At 33.6% G+C, this 23,496-nt stretch overlaps 1 protein-coding gene across 1 annotated transcript; it reads right to left on the bottom strand.

Moving 5' to 3' along the window:
* Positions 1 to 8,497: 8,497 nt before the first annotated feature.
* Positions 8,498 to 21,876, bottom strand: LOC110734030. The gene is made up of 3 exons (XM_021914087.1): positions 21,288 to 21,876; positions 20,351 to 20,701; positions 8,498 to 9,368 (listed from the first exon to the last, which is right to left on the bottom strand). The coding sequence occupies exons 1-3, from the start codon at positions 21,483 to 21,485 to the stop codon at positions 8,835 to 8,837; spliced, it is 1,083 nt and encodes a 360-aa protein (XP_021769779.1). The 5' UTR covers positions 21,486 to 21,876; the 3' UTR covers positions 8,498 to 8,834.
* Positions 21,877 to 23,496: the final 1,620 nt, after the last annotated feature.

The raw sequence follows: 23,496 nt of genomic DNA, 5'->3' as shown, positions 1-23,496 counted from the left end.
TGTATGAATATGATTCATGTTTTTCCGCTGCGTAGTACCTATAATTCCCTATAGTGGTATCAGTTAACCTATTGCATTTAGGCATATTGACTATAATTCTTTGATAGTCCACAATTTTAATTCAATTAGAAGGGAGAATAATTTAATTATGGGTCAATTATTATATTAAATGTCATTTAACTCTCGGAAGTGATTAAATGTGATTTAATAATGCTCAAAATAGCCATGAAGAGATCCGAAATTTGCCCTAGATCACTTGAAAATTTCGAAACCCCACCCTATTTTTTCGAAAATTTCGAAACCCTAAACCCTAAATTGTAAAATTTGTGTTTTGGTTTTGATTTAATTTGATAGTTATGAGTTTAAAGAATTTATCTATTTTATTTCATGCTAAATTATGAATTTTCATGATCAAATTATTTAATTTAAGTGTTAAATTAAATTGGGGATTAATTTCATGAAGAACACTTAATTTCAAGATTGAATGTGATTTAATTTTGAAATTAATTGGACCACATTAACATTAATTTAATTTTACAAAATATGTTTTGTTTTATTTAAATTAAAAAATAAAAAAATAAAAAAGGTTTTTAGCAGCGGAAACCACGGCTGGGTGGCGTAGCCACGGCGGCTGCCACTGCAGGTGGTCCGGAGGGAGGGGCGGGGCAGGGCAGCAGGTCGGGTCAGGGGTGCAGCAACAGCAGCACCGTGCAATAGTTGCACGACACTATTGCTGCTTATGTGCACCGCTGTAGAGCAGCGTACACCTCACGGTGTACCGCCACTGTGGCCGACTTCGGCTGGCCAAACCACGGTGGCTGGTGCACGGTTTTCAAAAAAAAATTATTATTTTATTTTAAAAATATTTCAAGATAAATATGATTTATTTTGGATGAGATAAAATATTTTGAAAATATGATCTTTTATTTTGAAAGATAAAATCGGTTTTATTTGGATAAAATATTTTATTTTAGGATAAAATCAAATATTCAAAAGTTATTATATTTGATATTATCCATATTTAAAGTTGATAAATTGGTAATTATCCATAATTAAAGTGGTTAATTTTGTATAAGATTGATTAGGATATTATGAGCATATTCCAAAAGGATAATGATTGATTTAAATAATGTGATTATCCCATAATTATTTTTTGGATATAATTGATTTACAATTTTGTGATTGGCTAGTAATTAGGATAGAATTTCCTAACTTTGTTAGGATAATCTTTGAGGATAAATATGATTTATCTTTTAAGATTAAAATAAGATTTGATTCTATCTCACGAGTCATGACTAATTTAGAATATATGATATTTTATTGATGATCATGAATAATATATGATATTATCTAATTACATTAATTAAAAATATGAGATATTTAGATGCCATGTTTCCTTAATTATGATCATTCGATGTTGTAGTTTAGGAAAGCATGATGAGTGATTTATTATGTGGCACTTTATAATATATGATATTATTTACTGCTATATAATGACTAGTATGGCCCAGTAGATTGCTAAATACGATCTGCGCATCGTGATGTATTTTTGTAATCTTAATACGATCTACGTACCGATAAAGTATTTTTGTAATTTATTTTATTTTATTTAAGTAGTAGATAGAATAGAATAGTATTACAGGTTGCAGTTAATCCAAGAAGCCCGTGAAGTGAAGGCCCAAAGGAGCAAGGTGGATAAGATCCATGAAGGTCAAGTGGGAGCTTTTGCTTTATTAGTTTTCTTAGGATTAGGGGCCATGCTATGTCTTGTTTATGAATTCTGTTTATTATGCATATTAGATTTTATTGATGTTTTGTGATGATGCGTTAGAGTTCACAAATAATCACAACATAATAAATCTAGGTCCCAGAAATATTGAGGCAGCTTTTCCAATCAAAAACCCGATGAAACCTTCGATATTTATGATGGGTCATGCTAAAGCTGGGTGTCATATTATATCTTAGGGGAGTGGGGGTAAAACAAATTTTACACTTTTGATTGGTTATACTCAACAAGGTTACCTAAAGAGTTTAGAACCTTGAAGCTAGGGGTTATAATTAAACATGTGATGGTTAATTATTCAACCAAGAATTACAAAGAGTTGTAATCAGTAAAGAGTTTACTCACCTTGAAAATGTAATGGTTGATGGTAGGGCTAAAGTCCGGTCAATTATTGCACAAATAAAGGATCTTGGAATCATTTTATTCAATAGGGATCAATTAAAATTGAATAAATGTTTTAAAGTTGTCAAAATTAATTCGCTTATGGTACTTTAGATTTTATTAAACATATTGAATTTTGCGTTTACTTACAAGTAATATGTCTTTCTAATTTTATTATTATATATAATCTCCTTGATTGAAAATAAAGTTGAGAAACGTTCTCAAAAGTTAAAAGGTAATCCATAAACCTATATTTCAATTTTGCTAAGATGGTTCTAAAAGGCAAGTTTTAAAAAGTCATGTCAAATGTCTAAGGTTAGTTTTATTCAAAACGTTTGAGTAAAATGCCAACACATCTTCATTTTGAAAAGCGTTTCAAGGGATATAATGAGATGGGAGGTACAAACCCTCTAAAAGACAAGTATAGAAGTCCAATAAAATCTCTTATCTTCAATATGATTGAATATAAGAAAGTGATTGGAAATTTATATGATCAAAAGTTGATCAAATGACGCTATTCTGCATCTACTTTATATAAGAGTTAAATAGTTGATTAAACTCTATTATGAATAATGATTGAATAGACTTAGCAAAATCATGAGAAGTGCTTAAAGTAGTTAAGCAAAGCATCATTTTGAACCTAAGAGAAATGTTCTTAGTGGCTCAAATGGGAAAGGTTTAGGAATATATGAGGATTGCATTAAGAAGTTATAGGCCAAGAAATGCAAACAAGTTGCTACTTCTCAAACCTAGAACTACTTATATACTAAAAATTGTTATAAACGACAAATGTTTCTAATTAAATGGACCAATCTACCTCATATAGTTGGAAGGTAAAAGAATGGAAAATGTTCCAATTTAAGAAGTATATTATAGAAATTGATTTAGCACATTACTACTTCTTGGACATATGATGTCTTATTTAGTTCTCTCTTATTGAGAATGAGGTTGAACTAAATGAAGAAGTATGGCTAAAGGAGAAATAAATCTACAAGTTTAGAAGCAAATGTTGCTACTTCGCAAGTAGAATCTACGAGTCTGGAAGCAAAAGTTGCAACTTTACAAGTAGAACCTATATTTCACCTTAACTTGTTATTTGCTAGAATTAAATAAATGCTATTCATTCTTGCCATTATCAAAACACTATTAAATGTTAGTAATGACTACGCATCGAAGATTAAAAAACGTGGAATAAATGTTATTCTATGCTTCATTGAGTCATAATGTGTTTTGAGTTGCTAAATAGGTTCAAAGTTCTATATGATAAAAAAATTAAAAATAAACCATTTCTATATATAAATTGTCTCTAAAATGTCAATTAATTCGAAAGAAAATGAAAATTACATGCAGAGGATCCAAAGGGATGGACTTTCAATATCATTGGATTATGAATCCATTGATATATGTAATTATCATTCTAATTTGAAATTTTGACTAAGTCACCATTTAAAGAAATGATGATGTGAACTCGAGGTCGAATACATATCGATGTAAGAAAACCAAAGGTTCAAAGGCTAGAGACGGACAATGAAACTTCATTTGTGATATGATCACTATTTATGCTTAGTTGAAGCATGGAAATGAAAATACTGAAAAGTTCAAAATGCTCAGTATGAAGTTCAGTATCAACTTGACAAGATAATGATTACATTACAATATGATTGTAATTGTGAAAATTTAAGTCAAGACATATACTTGGCAACACATTCAAAAGACCTTGATGAACATCCAAGAGTTGTGAAATCGTTTTACAACAAACTCCGAAAGAAAACCTTGTGAAGTGTTTATGAAGGGAGCTATCAATCTATATAAGATATATTTTGATAATGGATGAAAATTACCTATCTTCCAACCATTGTTCAAGGGATATACTTTTAAGATAAGCTACAAAACTAAACAAACTATATATGTCAAATTAAGTGTAGCAAAGACTCCATATATGATATGGATAAGAAGAGTTCTTATAAAGTCTTTCTACAAAGCAAGGAATAAATGTTGTATTAAATTGTTTAATGCACGATCAATTCCTATACAGAGCACAGGGTACTACTACACAAATCATACTTAGCACAAAATGTTTGTTGCTCAAGTAGGTGCCCTTATGGAAATTTTTCCAAAAGGTCAAGTGGGAGTAGTATAAATCTCAAAAGAGTTCGAGAAAAGCAAAAAACATGGTTCAAACCATGGTTGGTTCACCCTATGCTAAAAGTGCCTCTTCAAAAAGGCAAGTGGGAGTACAAGAATCTCGAAAAGTTTGAGAGCCTTGAAAGAGTTCAAGAAAAATGATTTCGAAAATCTTGAAGAAATTCAAGAAGTAATCGAATAAAAGCAACAATATGAGTATGATTCACCTCATGTTACAAGTGACAACGCGTGGTCTCATTAAGTGTAATGGGAATAATAACCATGTGTCGAAGGTAGTACATTCCAAGTGCACATCCTCAATTGTCGTTTCTCATTGAAACTAAACAAAGTTGTTGTATAAGTTTCAATTGTTGCATCAAAACCCACAATGATGACTAGCATATGTAAAACTTAGTCAAAGAAATATGATTTCATATTGATTAAGAGTTCTAAAATATTCATTTTTGAACATGATGATTATGCATGTAATAAATATGATTTGACAAGTTATAACTCCAAGTGGTTTAAAAGCCAGGAAATCTGAAATAGATTCTAAGTCTGTAAGCAAATGTATGACACTTGAATAATTTGCCTAATTGGGTGAGACCCATTATAAGCAAAACAGACAAGAAAGAAAAATGTTTTCTAACTAAAGCAACGACTTATTAAAGGATTCAACTAATTCATAGTATGACTATGACTACAATGAAAACTTTATATTAGTCATGTTACAAAGATCTATTAAAGATATTTTAGTGATTACTATCTTATAAGATTTGGTAAATGGACTTCAAAACACTTTATTGAAATTGTTCATAAAAGAAGATTTGTATATGATACAATCAAAAGTTTGAAGATCCAATAATACTAGGGATGCATAGCATCATGGAGTTAGTGTTCTTAATTTTGTGAGTAAATCAAATCGTTTGATGTTCTCGTAAAATGAAGAAAAGGTCTTATGTGTACAAGATTTTTAGTGGGAGCTATGAAGTCTTCTTGGTCTAGTATAAAGAGCAAATTATTCATTGCTTGAAGAGCCAAGTGGTGGGTAGTACATTTTGTATGAAAAACCTTGAAGAGAATGATGAGTACAATTGGGATTCAAAATCTATAGAGATAGATTTTTATTGATGTTTGAGTTTGGTTAAGAAGCTTATATTGATAAGATTCGTATAAGGTTCAACATTATATTGAAAGGAGTTTCAATCCCATGTAACATGGCACATTGCTTAATGATTCAATATTTTGAGAAAGATTGATGAAATTAAGGTGTTGAGTGATGATCCTCATGCAATATGCAAAGGATGCATCATGCATGTCATGGACTATACTCATTTTAGAACAAGTGATGATAGATTTCAATCAAAATCCAATATAACGTTGGAATACAAATTAGAAATTCCAGAGTTCCTTGCGAAAGGGCGAAGGTAAATTCTTAGTGTATGGAGATGAAAATGATTATAAGATTTAGAAATTGCAAAGTTCATGTTTATGAGAATGTCTCATGAACTCTAATTAATAAACCCCTTCCATTTCCAAAGCATGGGAAACATGCTAATGAAACTGGATTGAGGCAAATAATGTAATTAGAAGTTGTATTTGTTTTTGGAGAAAAACAAGTTACATATGTAATACATTCGTTTGCAAAATTATGTTTATCAATTGAAACAAAGTTTCAATCTTATTTAATCGTGGTTTCAAGATTAAATAAAATGTCCAAAATAATTATGAATTGATGGGCTCATCAGGTTGATGGCCTGGTGAATGAAACCCCACATGTGAACTAAATTCATATATTATTTAAGTTCCTAGTTCGGAATCATTAAACTGGACATAAATGATTTCAATTCATGGACTAGCATGTAAGATTGATTGGATAGCGCAGTTTCATGGGCTATAGGATCGTAGTGAAGCTCGGTCAATCACATGGATATGCATGATCGAACTATAGACCTACTTTGAAGTTCAAGTATAGAGCTTCCGGATATATTAGTGGATTCCTTTGACATGATGCTATGCATCCCTAGGATTATTGGATCTTCAAACTTTGACATAAATGCATGGTCGTGCTCAAATGCATTACATAGTAATCATTTGTTCTGTGAATCTCACTCAGTATTTCAAGAAAAGATTTGTAGACTAATATGATCACGACATGAGATGCAATCTTATTATCAAATCGACACACATTGACTTAAGGAATTTGAATATTGCGCACTTGTCTTAGACAAGTGGGAGATTGAAGAAGTTATGTCTTCGATAAGTGCAATTACTAGATATATCAAGGATCACTATTATGGAGATAATAAGTTCATTCTATAGGGTCGTCAATGTTTGGTGCTAGATATGACAATTGATCTTTGGGCTAGCTTAATAGCCCAAAGCCTTATAGAATGGATCCTACAAGGTCACACATAAGAGCATTGGGTTAAACAAGTTAGAGGCCCATTATTGGGCCTCATGAGTTTATGACATACCACATTAATAATTGGGCTTGGATAATTAGAAGAGTTTAATGGGTTTTGGACTTGACATGGTTTTATTTCTAGATATGATCTATAAATATAAACCATGCCTAGGGTTGCATGTAACAACAATTGACATACAGTGAATTGTCACACAAGCAACCAGTTTTCCTAAAAACCCTAACTCTCTCTCTCTCTGCTCGGCCCTCTCTCTCTCTCCTCCCTATCCGTACGGCCCTCCTCCCCTGGTAGTGCGTGTGGTGGCACGTGGGTGGTGTTGTGGTGTGTTCGTGGCTCAAATCTCCGTTGAAGGTTGATTGAAGTGTTCAGTCACAACTAACTAGCATTAGTGGAGGTTTAATCCATGCTTGTGGACTAAGTAGAGGAATCACGCTTGGGGTTCTTTATCTCCCATTGTTCTTGCTCGATCGCACGTGGAATCACGCTTCAAAGGTACGATTATATGTTCTTTATGTGTTATGTATTAGATCTTGGGATTAGGTACTGTATGAATATGATTCATATTTTTCCGCTGCGTAGTACCTATAATTCCCTACAAGTGGGTGGGTTTCACGAGGGTGAGAGGAGGGAAAGGGGTGGGAGAGGGTTGGTCGTCGGATTCCGGCGACGGGGAGGGGGTTATCGGGGGTGGGGGGCGATAATTTGGCGGGTGGGGTGCGGGTAGGGTGTTTTCCTGGATGTGGGGGGGGGGCTGCTGTTTTAATTTTTTTTTTGGTTTTTTTAGTTTTTTTTAATTATTTTTTTACCAATCACGTGTTGACACGTAGATTGTAACCTAAAATAAGAGGTTTGGTGACCTGTTGGGATCTTTAAAAGCAAATGGGTATCAAAGTTAGGATTTTTGAGAGATAATGCATAGTTGGGATTTTTCATAGTAAATCGCCCAAAGTTGGGATTTATAAACTCAATTTTTCCTTTTTTTATCACGCTTATCAACGCATTGTTTTTAACGATAAATATCTCTAATTATCAACATTATAAAATTATAAAAAGTGGATATTAATAAAATATACAATGAAACGATTCAAACAAAATCCCACATGAATATGTTTTATCGTATCTATAAACCACAAAAGCGAGTCAAAGCGTGTTATGTGAATAGTGTAAAAGTCAAACGGTGTCAACTAAAAAAACGGAGGAAGTATATCTACTAATCAACTACTTAGCACTTAGGCAGGCGCATGGTTAATTACTGAATATCATTTTAAAAAATTTTACTCAAATCCTATTGAATGTATGCAGATTAAAGATGAGCATTGGAGACTATGAAATTCAAAGCATAAAAAATATTTTTTTTAAAAAAATAAACTCTATCTATCCACTCAAAACTACTCTATTTAACCACTTAATACAACTCGTATTAAAGTAAGCATTGCCCCGGATTGCTACCTTTTATTAGTAATGCAACTACTAATTTTGTGAGAGACATTTAATAGTTTGAAGTGTTTTCAATACTTTTGTGGTATAACATAAATTTATGTGCAAGTTTATAACATAAGTAACAATTGATTAGACGGTTAATCAATGACTTTTCTTCTTAGAGGTTGAGTGTTCAAACCTCTTCAACCACATATGATCAAACAGACTTTGTGAAAAAAATAAATCTATCTATCCACTCAATAAATGTAACAAAGCGATTACTCAGTAAGTACGTACTCCGTATAACATTATACAAGTACTTTGTATGTTTGTAGGGACATGTTCAAGAGGAAGAAACGTGAGATGATACAAGTAGATAAAATGCATTTCCAAATTTCATAAAACGAGTAGACAAGGAAGCAACTATTATTTGCTTCTCAAGTTCTTACAAAAGTGAATGGCTAATATGGGTCACCATTACCCATATACTCAATTCTTGTTACATAAGTAGTTTATTTACTGGTGATTCATATATAGGCAATTATATACAAAATCCCCCCAAAAAAAACAAAGGCGAAAATTTCATATGCTAAAACATTTTTTAAAAAAATATCAGTAATCAATCCTATTCCAAGCATTGTTATGATGTAAATCTTCCTTGATGAAGTTTGTTAGTGCGGCCGAACTGAAATAATCGACGATCATCGATCAAGTGGGAACAATGGACCTTGTTTGAGCTTCTCTTCGAGACAGCTGCTCTTCACTTCTTGTGGGAGGATAAAGCAGTCCATAGATAGTCCTTGCACGTTAAAAGCAAAGTCATCGATCATCCAAGCCTCTTCCATTCGTAGTATAGTAGGACCTGACTTGAGATTATCCCCGAACCTAGTGATGATTGCATGAGTTTGACCGGAGTGTGCGATCATCACACCTTCCACTGTCCGATAGTCCTCAATCTTTGAACCCATTGTAGTCTCCCAATAGCGAGGACATGCACCTGGGGACTGTATTCTTGTTAAGTAGGAGTCTTCTAAGTACACTAGCAATCCACTCTTTTGGCTAAAGTAGCCAAATGTTACATGCTTGATGGTCTCGGCTGTGTTGTCACTCCGATCAGCAAGATCATTTTGCTCAGCAGACAATTTCAGGACAAAACAATCAACGCCCATAATCTCCTTCTCTCCCATGTACTGAGCCACAGAAAATGCTTCAGATATTGCCATTGGATCTAAACCCTGTAATGAACGGACACTACATTAAAATACATCACATTAAGTGGCATCGAAGAAATTGATTGAACTTATTATATGAATTGTGTTTTGAGTCTTTATAATTAACTAATTTACCCATATTCAGCATATTACCTCCAGCACTATAGTCAAATTATCGATTCTCTAACATGTACGGAAACTACAGACACTAGACACATACCACACCAGCATATAATACCAACTGTCCAACACCCAAGTTCGAGTAACATTAGAATACACAAATTCAAAGCATATTTTCCTAAGATAAAGTTTTTCAGAATCCTTTGAAATAATTGAATCTGGATCTCGATGCATATTAGTAAGAGTCCAACTACAGTTCTTCCCAGGCAAGATCCAAGTTCCATCAGAGAAAATCAAGAACAAGAATTCCAATAACTAACTCTATATGCTTATGTGTGGGGACCATAGCTAATCACCCTTTTAAACTCTCAAGAGGGTCCCCAAAAACAGTCAAGCATTAAGAGATCAAAAATGTCAAACAAGAGTACTAATTGTAATTTTTTAACGATTAGTATCGAAAGCAACGACTTAAAAGACTGTATTAGGATAAAATAACACGATCACAAAGATACTCAAAGACAAATCATACTACTCTTTAATCCCATGTTACAACTTGATTTCTGACATCAATTTCTGTAATGGGAATGTTTTGGTGATGAGAAACAGCTAAGATCTTGGATAAAAACTGAGAAGAGTTTTCCATTTGGATTCGAACACTAGTGAAACTGACATATATCTTCTGTAAGATACCATCACTCACTAAATAATTAATTAAAAAAATGTGTAATTTTCTCAAATTACAACCAATTAAGAGGCCTGAAAAAAGATACCTTTGCAAAAAGAAATGTCTAGCTTTTTTAGACTTAGGCCCATCATGATGCCTTGTGTGTTTTGTCCTTGGGGTACTTGATGGGACCCACTAGAATGAGTGCTTTTTTTAATTTTTCATATTAATTTTTTTTTTTCTCATTTTATATAATAATTGGGGTGAGCTCAAACAAGTTGAGAAAAAACATGTTATCAGAAAAATCTCACATACAACTAAGCATGAAAAAGAAAGCATATACCACTTCCTTAATAATTCTGAAGTCATCTAGCTAAAATTCAAAAAAGAGAGAATAAATGACAAGGAAATGTGAAATCTTGGTACCATGTTTGACATTTATTATATGACTCCTTTTCTAATTAATAATTCATTTGAGTATAAAAGATTTCTAGAACGAAGTTTTTCAGAATTGCCCTCGGTCCTAAAATAAGCTTCACACTTTGAAACGACAATTAAGCAAAATTAATAATGAACAGAAAAAAATTGAGGGAAACATGGACACTATTAGAGAAACCCCAAAATAATGCCGAGATTTATTTTGGGACGTAGGGTGTACTATTTTTCCTATAAAACTTACAAAAAATTAGTTACATATTCATGATGGTAGACAAAAAAAAAAAAAAAAGAATGTAACTATGGTAGTTGAAATAATAAAAAGAATGGCATAATAGGGGGGAATCTATTGGGTGTTAAAAATGCCCATCAAGGTCTGTTTCTAGTTTTGGTACCTAATGTTTGAAGGACCAGGTAATATAGAAAGCATTAACACCAATTAAAAAAGATTGAACTACCAACATTGACTTTCCCATCACTGGCATTTCAAATGTTGTTTCATCAATCAAAGGGATTTATTGAACTACAGTACATTGCCTACTTGGTCACAATTAGGGATGGCAATTTAAACCGAGTTCAATTCGAATCTGATCCGATCCGAAGGAAAAAATCCGATTCGAATCCGTTTAAAATTAGTCCGAATCCGAATCCGATAAAATAGATCCGAATCCGAATAGGAGGTGGATCGGACTTGGACCCTACGCAAAGTCCGATGGAGTCCGATCCGAGTCCGAATCCAAGAGTATAAGCATATGCTCTATAACTTGGGACAATTATTTGCTTGTTTTGTAGCAAACTTTTGTTATGTAACTTAATTTATAATTTAAATATGTTATGTTTATACTTTAATTAGTATGACAATGCAAGCAATTATAGGTATATGACATTACAAAAAATAAAAAATAAAAAATATTCGGATCATTTCGGAGGTCCGAATAAACGGACTGGATTCGGATCCGAAAATTACGAGTCGGATCGGATTCGGACTCGGATTTTTCGGATTCGGACTCGGATTCAGGGTCCGTTTACTAAACGGATCGGATTCGGATTTAGCCACATCCGACCCGAATCCGATCCGTTGCCATTCCTAGTCACAATTAATAGTGTGAATGAGAAGAAAATTAAAAGAGTAGACTTATATCAATGACCAAAAATAGTGTGGTAGCTACTGCTTAACAAGATCAATTTAGCTAGCATGTAGTATAGTTTGTTAGGTAGGGAAGATATGTTACGAAAAAGGAATTAATAATTAGGCAAACATAATAACGTCTAAGTAAGGCCAGATCTACTAATTGGTACTCCTATTGCATTAAGATTGCCCGATATTATAAAAATGGATATTCCAATAATCCAATGAGTTAACTTCATTCGTAAAGTGGAATATATTCTCCCTTTACAACTTATACGCAACCATAAAGAAACAATAAATCCAACATGATTTCAAATGAACCAACTTAAGATGAACTAAATTCTATAGGGCAATCTCAAAAGGATGGATTGAGTACATACAAACGCTTTATGCGCATATGGCTCCACTTAACTGATACTAGTTGTATTTTAAGGACAATTCTGTTAATAGATGTGTAAGTATTAGCAACATTCAAATATTCTTGATCACTACATTTACTTAATTTCAGGAGGTCCTTTTCTTGGTCATTATTTAATCAACAAGAAGCACTAAAAAACACTCATTTTCAGTATTTGGAAGTACAACATTTCTTCTTCTACAACTATCACAAAGAATACCATCAAAGATTAGGAATTAGGTAATTTTAGCTTGTTATAACAGCAATTTCTAAGAAACTCTTCAAATTTGGATTGATACCATCTTTTGACATATGACTCTAGTGGGACCCTTTTTGGAGTATAAGCAATGCAGAAGTGCAGTTTGGTAACAGAATTGGTGTAATGTTCAAATCCTTTGTAGATTCCTCCTTACCCCTCACCAAAAAACATAAAACTAATTAAATAGAAAATAAAAAAAAAAGAAACATAAATTAATATAAATTGATTTTAATTCCAAAAGGCAAAAAACCTAAAGTGTCAAGCACATGCCATTACTACCTAGGCGTGATAAATGATATTGAGAACCCATATGGTGAAAGTGTGTTACCCCATGATAAAGGCCACACCCTAGTTTCCTTAATGCAATCATATGCATAAACATCTATTGGATCTAATTACTTTGCCAATCCATATTAGCAAAGATTACAACTCATAATGATTCGTTAACAAAATGCTGAATTCTTAATCTAGTACAACCTTTTACCTAAGGGGATGATGGCCACATGTGAATTCACGACGTCATGATAATCTAAAACGAGTATCGTATTACGAAAATCCTCCTTCCCAAAGAAAGTAGTCACATGAAATATTTTGTATATTAAAATAAATGAAGAAAGAATGACATTCTAATGTAGAGCTAATATGAAAATAAATTGATCAATATAATATTCCTCCCAATCCAAAAATAATTTGTAATTGAATTTTGGTTATAGAAAATGCCACAAAGTCAACAAGTGATACAAATAGTATTTCCTTGGAAACATGGAAAACTCTCATTAACTACAGGATAAGTTGATATGACCAATACTTTCTTGGAAAAGAAGATCTTTTTAATAAACATAGACCGCATAGACCATAGTAATATAATAAAAAATATAAACATTGAAATTCACCATAAGCATAACAATTATGAGTAAAATTGAAAGTCATAGATGACAAAGGTGAGATTGTTAGAAGATAAGTCTAATAAGTGAATGCCAATTATTGATTTGATTACACAATGCTCATATAGGTCCAAACACTTGTGAACTCATATGGCTCTATGTGAGTAATTATTGTATTATTAGTGTAACTCATGGCTATAAATACAATGCCATAGAAGTAAGAATACAATGATAACACTACAACAATTTCACCCATCTTCTTTCACTCTTTTACTCCTTTTATTAATCAAAACTTTTCTATCGGTAAATTCTTTAACACGTTATCAGCACCAGTTTTCAGTCAGGTATATTTATACCTACTTCTAAAAATTTATAACAAATAATACTATCTACTTCTAAATGTTTCGAGGAGTATGCTCTATAGTTGCCCATATTTGGGATCCTCTATAACAGAAACTCAAACATTTACTATATATACCTCAAAAACAACGGTGAAAGTTCTCTTACTTGTGAATTTACTACTATCATCTTTTGTTTATTCATGTTGATGTTTCTTTGTTTGATCCATGTTGATATTACATACTCATTTTACGTAAATTTTTATCTTAGTTATTATAATTGCTAAGTAGTAGCTTTGCATGCATATTATTATTAACTAGATTAACAAAAAGATGCAGCCTTTTACACTTATTATTTTTCTTACTTTTACATACTTTTTGTGTTTCTTTCCGTTTTCGAACCCATGATCTTTTATAGATATTAGGGCTCTCGGACCACTATGGCTTGCATTCCCAGTGTGATAACCTTTTACAATTATAAATATATATATATGGACCATAATTTTATGCCAGTACGTTAGACTATTATATGATATTTTTACAGTTGTACAGAACAGTAACGGATAAACCTACCTCTATAAAAGACGGATTTTTCCCCCAATTTCACCACAAATCCCTTATCCTTTCCCACTTTTTATCCAAAAATCACCTAAAAAAAAAAAAAAAAAAAATTCACCCCCTTCTTCTCCGATATGTTCCCCGACGACGGCAACCAAAACACCCAAAACACCCACAACTTCACTTTTGAGGAAGATTTAATGAAGATAAAACAATATTTCCTTCTAATTACGGCGCTTGTAATTTTATTAGTAGCAATATTAATTTTTGTCATTATGTATAAGTAAAACTCACTTATTTTGTCGTTTTAGTATATTAAAAGCTTGTTTTTGTTTTATTATGTATGTTTGTTGTTATTAATCATCATTGTATAATATTACCGTTATCATTATAATTATTGTTACTACTGTCATTGTTGTCGTTTTGCTGTTTTTTTTGCAACTAACATGATTAATTTTTGTCTAATCATATAATTACTCACAATAATAAACCAAGGGGGAGAAAAGACTATATTATTTATGGTTTATTATTATCAAATTTAATTATCACGTGTCTTATTAACTTAATTATAAATATGGAAGAACTAAACATGTGAGTTGTACATATAATTTGTTATTATAAACTAATTATCACGAAATTTGTTGTAGCTAAAATGGGAGACCTTATGAAAAGACAGTTCAGCATCTTAGATTTATCTGGAAAGAAATTTCTGGAATGGAAAGTGGACGCAATGATGAATTTGAAAGCTCAAGGCTTGGAGCACACTGTTAAAGAAAATAAAAGTCCCTCTGGTCAAACAACTGATACTACCACTTCTGCAATGACTGTTGCAAAACCTGTTACTGAACAAGATAAGGCAAAAGCCTTAGTGTTGTTAAGGCATCATTTACATGAAGGCCTTAAAACTGAGTACATGATGGTTGAAGATCCCAAAGAATTATGGGATTGCCTTAATGAAAGATTTGGACACCACAAAAGGGTGCTCCTTCCTAAGGCATTATTTGACTGGACAAATTTACGGTTCCAGGATTTCAAATCTGTAATTGATTATAATTCAACCATACATGAGATAGTGTCTATATTGAGATATTGTGATCATCCAGTTTCGGATGAACAGATGATTGAAAAAACACTCACTACCTTTCATGCAAGTAACATACTGTTGCAAGAACAATATCGTGAAAGAGGTTTTAAAAAGTTCAATGAATTAATGAGTGTATTGCTTGTTGCGGAACAAAATAGTGAACTTTTGTTGAAAAATCATAACCTGAGACCAACTGGGTCTTTGGCCACTCATCATGAGGCAAATGCAACAAATTCCTATCCACCCGAGTCAAATGCTACAAGAAGAGGTGGACGTGGAAATTACAATGGCCGTGGAAAAGGCCGTGGAAATTATCGCGGACGAGGCCGAGGACGTGGTAGAAACAATTTTCAAAGAAACAGTAATTTCAAAAATTTTGAAAAACAGAAAGGACAGTCATCTGGAAGCCACAAACAAACTCTTTCAAAAGGAAAAGACACATGTTACAGATGTGGCATGACAGGACATTGGGGACGTACCTGTCGTACGGCCAAACATTTGGTAGACCTTTACCAGGCTTCTGTAAAAGGCAAAGAGAAAAATGCAGAAGCAAATTATGTTAATGAAGAAAATGCTCCATGTCCTACCCTTGATGTGTCCGATTTCTTCATGGACAATGCTGAAACTGGGAATGATTTCATTCTTGGAGAAAACAACAATGCTTAGGTTCCCCATCTACTAATGTAACATATGCTATGTTTTAATGTATTTTCTTAGTTCCCTGTATTTTTAAATTTCTAGTCATGTACTTTAAATCTTTATCATCAATAAACGTTTGTATGATATTATTCTAAACTAATCTTAAATTTATTTTATGAAGATATGGATCTACCTGAAGTTAGTTCCGAATATCAATGCCTTTTGGACAGTGGAACAACACATACTATCTTAAAAGATAGAAAATATTTTTCACAACTAAAGTTGTTTCAAGCAAATGTAAACACCATTTCCGGGTCAGCTAAATTAATTGAAGGATCTGGAAAGGCTTGTATAATGCTTCCAAATGGAACAAAATTAATAATCAATAATGCTTTATATTCGAGTAAATCTCGAAGAAATCTCATAAGCTTTAAAGATGTACGCCAAAATGGCTATCATCTAGAAACAATGACGACAGATCAAAAAGAGTATATATGCCTCACGGCAGAAAAACATGGCAAGAAACATATATATGAGAAATTGCCAGCATACTCTTCGGGGTTATACCGTATAAACATACGACCCGTGGAAATCAATATGATATCTAACCAGAAGTTAGATGACAAACATTTGATTATTTTATGGCATGATCGTTTGGGACATCCAGCAACTGGGATGATGCAAAGAATAATAGCACATTCAGTTGGACATTCAATAAGAAATGTCAAAATTCCCCGATCAGATGAATTAACATGCTCTGCATGTTCACTTGGCAAATTAATAATAAGGCCATCTATGAACAAAATTGCTACTGAATCTCCAAAATTCTTGGAAAGAATTCAGGGAGATATATGTGGGCCAATTAATCCAGCATGTGGACCATTTCGATATTTCATGGTTTTAATTGATGCCTCTACACGATGGTCACATGTTAGTCTACTTTCAAGTAGAAATGTTGCCTTAGCAAAATTACTTGCCCAAATCATCAAATTAAGAGCACAATTCCCAGATCATACAATAAAGAAAATAAGACTTGACAATGCTGGGGAATTTACATCCCAAACATTTAATGATTATTGTATGTCGATTGGAATTGATGTTGAACACCCAGTAGCTCATGTTCATACACAAAATGGCCTAGCTGAATCACTAATTAAGAGATTACAATTGATTGCAAGACCATTATTAATGAGGTCAAGATTGCCATCATCTGCTTGGGGACATGCTATAATACATGCAGCAGCGCTAATTAGATTGAGACCTACAGCTTATCATAAATTCTCACCACTACAACTTGTTTGTGGTCGAGAACCAAGTATCTCACATCTAAAAATCTTTGGTTGTGCTGTATATGTTCCCATTGCTCCACCCCAACGAACAAAAATGGGTCCACAAAGAAGGCTGGGAATTTATGTCGGGTTTGAATCCCCCTCTATAATTAAATACCTTGAACCATTGACTGGTGACTTATTTACGGCTAGATTTGTGGACTGTCACTTTAATGAAACAGTATTCCCAGCCTTAGGGGGAGAGAAAGTGGACCCACATAAGAAAGAAATTGAACTCATTTGGAATGCAACACAACTGTTGATGTTAGACCCACGAACAAATATGTGTGAACAAGAAGTTAAGAAAATTGTTCATTTACAAAGTGTTGCAAATCAATTGCCCGATGCATTTGTAGACACAAAGAAGGTGACAAAATCACATATACCAGCAGAAAATGCCCCTGCACGTATTGAAATCCCAACTGGTAATAAGGCCATAGAAAATGAATCTCAGGCACGCAGAAAGCGTGGAAGACCACTTGGTTCAAAAGATTCTAAGCCAAGGAAACTAAAAAGATTGGATGGAATAGAAAATGAGACTAATAATGTTCCCCCGTCAGAAGGTCAAGAAAGACCAAATGTGGATGAAAGTAAAGAAAATGATGATAATCCAAAAGGGGACGAACAAGAAGACAACCCTACGGGGAATGAACAAGATGTTCAAAACATCGATAACAATGAAATTTCAATGAATTACGTCTCTACAAAGACTCAGTGGAATAGGAAAGATGTTATCGTTAATGAAACATTTGCAAATTCCATCGCAATCGACATCGTGTCTGATGAAAATGATGTTGAACCAAGAACTGTAGAAGAATGTCGACGTAGGAGTGATTGGCCAAAGTGGAAGGAGGCAATGCTGGCTGAGTTAAAGTCACTTGAAAAACGAGAAGTTTTTGGGAAAATAACCCTTACACCGGCAGGTGTAAAACCCGTTGGATACAAATGGGTATTTGTAAGAAAACGTAATGAGAAAAATGAAATAGTTAGATACAAGGCAAGACTTGTAGCCCAAGGATTTTCTCAAATTCCAGGGATTGATTATGAAGAAACATATTCTCCAGTGGTTGATGCAACTACATTAAGATTTCTGGTAAGTTTGACAGTCACAAAAGGACTGCAAATGCGATTAATGGATGTAGTGACTGCGTATTTGTATGGGTCACTCGATACGGACATTTACATGAAAGTCCCCGAAGGACTAAAACTACCAGAAAACCACAAGCCTAGACAACTGCTTTCCATAAAACTAAAAAGGTCACTTTATGGATTGAAACAATCTGGAAGGATGTGGTACAACCGTCTGAGTGAATACCTTATGAGAGAAGGATTCAAAAACAACCAAGTTAGTCCCTGTGTTTTCATAAAGCGATCACAATCAGGATTCGCTATCATTGCAGTTTATGTTGATGATTTAAATATCATCGGAACCCCAAATGAACTCGAGAAAACTGCAAAATACTTGATGAAAGAATTTGAGATGAAAGACCTTGGGAAAACTAAATTTTGCCTTGGACTACAAATTGAGCACTTGAGTCATGGCATTTTTGTCCATCAATCAAATTATACAGAAAGAGTTTTGAAACGTTTCTTCATGGACAAAGCAACCCCAACCAACTTCCCAATGGTTGTTCGTTCTTTGAATATGAAAAATGATCCATTCAGACCCCGAGAAGAAAATGAAGAGATTCTGGGTCCAGAAGTACCATACTTAAGTGCAATTGGAGCCTTAATGTACTTAGCTAACAATACTAGACCCGACATAGCTTTCTCTGTGAATTTGTTAGCCAGGCACAGCAATGCACCAACATATAGGCATTGGAAGGGAGTTCGACACTTACTCCGGTACCTACGAGGGACACAAGACCTTGGTTTATATTACCAACCAAAACAAGATGCTGCTCTCATTGGGTATGCAGACGCTGGATACTTATCAGATCCTCAAAATGCCAAGTCACAAAATGGATATGTATTCACTTATGGCGGCACTGCAATATCATGGAAATCAACAAAGCAGACATTGACCGCGACATCATCAAATCATGCAGAGTTGATAGCCCTCTATGAAGCAGGACGGGAATGTGTGTGGCTGAGGTCGATGATCAGTAATATCCAAAAGGAGTGTGGAATGAACGCAATAACAGAAGACCCAACCATCATCTTTGAAGACAATACAGCATGTATCGCTCAAGTAACTGAAGGATATATTAAAGGAGATAAAACGAAACATATTGCCCCAAAACTGTTCTTCACACATGATCTGCAAAAGGACGAGGAAATAAATATCCAGCAAATTCAGTCTTGTGAAAATCTTGCCGACCTTTTCACCAAATCACTTCCTTCGAAGAAATTTGAACAGTTAGTTCACAAAATCGGAATGCGACATCTTCGTGAACTATGCTGAGATCAGGGGGAGTATTATATGTACTGCACTCTTTTTCCCTTCGATCAGGTTTTTATCCCACCGGGTTTTTCCTGACAAGGTTTTTAACGAGGCAGTATACCAAAGCATATAATACAATAATATTGGTGTACTCTTTTGGCTATGGGTCTTGTCCCATAAAGTTTTGCCTAACAAGATCTTTAGTGGCATTCAAGGGGGAGTGTTAGAAGATAAGTCTAATAAGTGAATGCCAATTATTGATTTGATTACACAATGCTCATATAGGTCCAAACACTTGTGAACTCATATGGCTCTATGTGAGTAATTATTGTATTATTAGTGTAACTCATGGCTATAAATACAATGCCATAGAAGTAAGAATACAATGATAACACTACAACAATTTCACCCATCTTCTTTCACTCTTTTACTCCTTTTATTAATCAAAACTTTTCTCTTTGACATAGGGATGTGCACTTTGTTCACATTACAAAAATATGAAGATAAATTTGTGTACAATATTTTTGACAACCGGGTGTACATATAGGAAGGTCCGCCTTTGGGCGCCCAACAGCATCTAGTGACAAGTATATGACATGACTCCGAACATCCCAAACTAGTATATTGAGAGTGTGAAATATATAATCAGGAGTTTTAGGACTTGAGTGTATGACTAGTCATTCATCATTATGGATAAAATTAGATGCAACATGCAAGTATGTAACATTAAAATGTACAAGGATGCACTACAATTGAACTAAGAACATAGCAATGAAGAGGATTTAAACCTGAAGGGCCCGGCGGAGGGGCCGGACCCCGCCTTTAGCCGGGTGAGAGCCGAGCCAGGGGGTGTAACGCCAAGCCACATTGCCATCACTACCAGCAAGCACTTTATGAGCACCAACCACAAGCTCAATTGACCACTTGTTAGGCAACATCTCCCACATCACAAAGCAGCCTTTGTGAGTGGCTCCAGCCGCCACCACCACAGCCGATGAGCCGCTTAAGCTCGGCTCTTCTAGCATTGTCATGCTCACTTTCCCTGTTGCAAATATATTTTTCACCACCATTTTTTCCAGCTTTTTACAACCTGTTGCTGCTTTAAAGTGCTCTATTATGTACTGGGATGATGATGATACCTGCCATTCAAATATCAAATTTATTCAAACCCCATTTTTATAATCATCTAAATTTTACAATTCTATTAAAAAAACTGCTCTGAAATTGTCTCAAATGTATCCCAAAAAATGTCCTTAAAGTCATTAAAGTAAAATTATGCAAAACCCATTTCTATATTTATCAGATTTTCCAAATTTAACTCAAATTACTCTGTTATCTATAGATAAACCCATATTATACTTGCCATTTCATAATATCCAAACCCCATTTCTAAAACTATCATAAAAATGCAATTAAAATGTTATAATAAGCAAAATCTTGAAATGAGGAAAGTGTAATTATTTAAAAATAAGTTTTAAAGAATAGAATTTATGAAATTCATTAAAGTATCAACAAAAAATGGACCCAGCAGAAATGCCATAATCATAGAATAAAAAAACCACATTGCCAAGACAATTTGATCAAATTATGTCATAAAACAAAAATACATGTTCTCAACTTCTCAATTAACAAACCCCACAAAAATTAATGCTTTAAAAAAACAAATCAAAATAATATAAACACGTGATTAGTAAAAACCAAAAAATTCCAAAATAATAGAAATACCTGAAGAATGGATTGATTTGGTTGAAGAGAAACAGGAAAAAGAGGGCAAGCAAGAACACTAAGAAGAATTTTAAGATCAGATTTTTTGTTGAAAAAAAGGTTTTTAACCCAATTTTTCCATGCATGGGTTTTTTTGGAGAGTTTTTTGGTATCTTCTTCATTGAATGGTTCTTCAGATAATGGGGCCAGACGATTCATTTTCTAAATTGATTAATTTTGCTACTATATGATAAAAATAGTGTATACTACTACTATATGGTAGTGTTGGTTATATAACTCTTGATTGTATATAGTGTTTGTGTTGGTGCTAAAGGAGAGAAGGACAGTACAATTAGAGGAAGAATGGGAGAGGTCAGAGGAAAAGAAGGTGTGATTAAAGCATAAATTCTAGTGTCTTTTGCCTTTTTATTTCTCACCCTCGCTGTCTTTCCACGCGTGTGCTTTGCTTCTGAGTTTTCATTTATGGTTTTTTTTTTTTTTTTTTACTCCCTTCGGGTTTTTTAATAAAATAAAATTGACTTTAGTAACACGGACTTTTAACAATATGCACGTAGCAACATGAACTTTGATGAATAGCTATAATAGCATCGATTTGTGTGTTATAAAATGTGTCAATTAAGGTCTTGGGTCAATTTGGAGCTTAAGGACTAAACATAATATCATAATTTGCAAAAAGTTTATGGGAAATGATTTTGGCACACCCCCAATTGATTTTGGCACACCTCTACGTGAGAGCACAGTTTTCTATGCTCTTCTCGCATAGGGGTGTGTCAAAATCAATTTCCAAAGTTTATAAACTGTTAAAGATTATGCGTCTTCGACACGATCTCTCGTGCTAAGTTTTATTTATGATATTTTGCGCACCTGATGAAGAAGTTGGTGATGTTATCGCTACTAATCAACGTTCACGATGCTACTAATCAAAGATCACGATGCTACATGGACCTTGTTAAAAGTCCGTGTTGAAATCGATTTTGCCTTTGTTTTCATTGATGTTTTTTTTACTCCCTTCGCATTTTTCAATAAAATAAAATTGACTTTAGTAACACGAACTTATTTTACGGAGTAACAAGATGCACGAAGAAGCATGAACTTTAATGAGTAGTTATAACAACATTGATTTGTGTGTTATAAAATGTCTCAGTTAAGGTCTTAGGTCAATTTGGACCTTAGGGACTAAACATGATGTCATAATTTGCAAAAAGGTAATAAACTATTAAAGATTATGTGCCTTCGACATAATTTCTGGTGTTAGGTTTTATTAATGTTATTTTGTGCACCTGATGAATAAGTTGGTGATGTGATGTTACCACCACTAGTCAAAGTTCACGATGCTACTTGCATCTTGTTAAAAGTTCTTGTTGTTGAAACCAATCTTGCCTTTTCTTAATGCATAAATTGTGGAGAGTCGGTCTGATTACATATTCGTATTGTATGAGAATCATATGTTTTGTATACCATTAGAAATATGTATAGTACCGTTGAAGTCTTAATGGTACTATCGAACACCACATTAGTATTATTGAAATTTGAAATATATTTCCTATCTACATATAACTCTATTGGTACTATTAGAAAAAAATATCATGACATACTTATACCACCAAAAAGTAATATACCATCAATTATCTTAGTACACTATTTATTCACTTAATGTTATCTTGACTATCTCATAACAAAATTGTCATGGTATGTATTGATTCATACTTTACGTGTATGTGTCCAAGCAGTTTTAGGAGCTAGGGTTTATTTGCTTGGAGGGATTCTAGGGTATTATACCCGTGAGCATCATACAACACAAGGTATTTGGTCATTTTCTGTGAAATTTTAAATTTCAAGAGTATATTTTGTGTACCATTGAAAACATGTATAGTACCACTGGAGTCTTAATGATACTATCAAATATCACACTATTATCAATGAACGAAAATTACAATGCTCATAAAACTCTATTTATACTATTAAACAAGGGAAATTCTCAATGGTGACCCTCAAGTGGAAATGGTGGTCAAGGTTGAGTTCGGCGGTCTAGAGGTGGTCGGGTAGTTGGGGTTGCCAACAATGAAAGAGGAGGGGGATAGGATGGCTAGATGGTGGAGATGGTGGTGTGGGTGTAAGGTTGGTGGCTAACTATAATGAATTAAAATTAAGTATTTAATGAAATAAGGTTATTAGTGAGATAAATTTCTTAATTAGGATAATAATTATT

Source organism: Chenopodium quinoa, unplaced genomic scaffold, assembly GCF_001683475.1.
Source record: "Chenopodium quinoa cultivar QQ74 unplaced genomic scaffold, ASM168347v1, whole genome shotgun sequence".
Taxonomy (NCBI): domain Eukaryota; kingdom Viridiplantae; phylum Streptophyta; class Magnoliopsida; order Caryophyllales; family Amaranthaceae; genus Chenopodium; species Chenopodium quinoa.
This window is presented reverse-complemented; position numbering and strand designations above follow the sequence as displayed.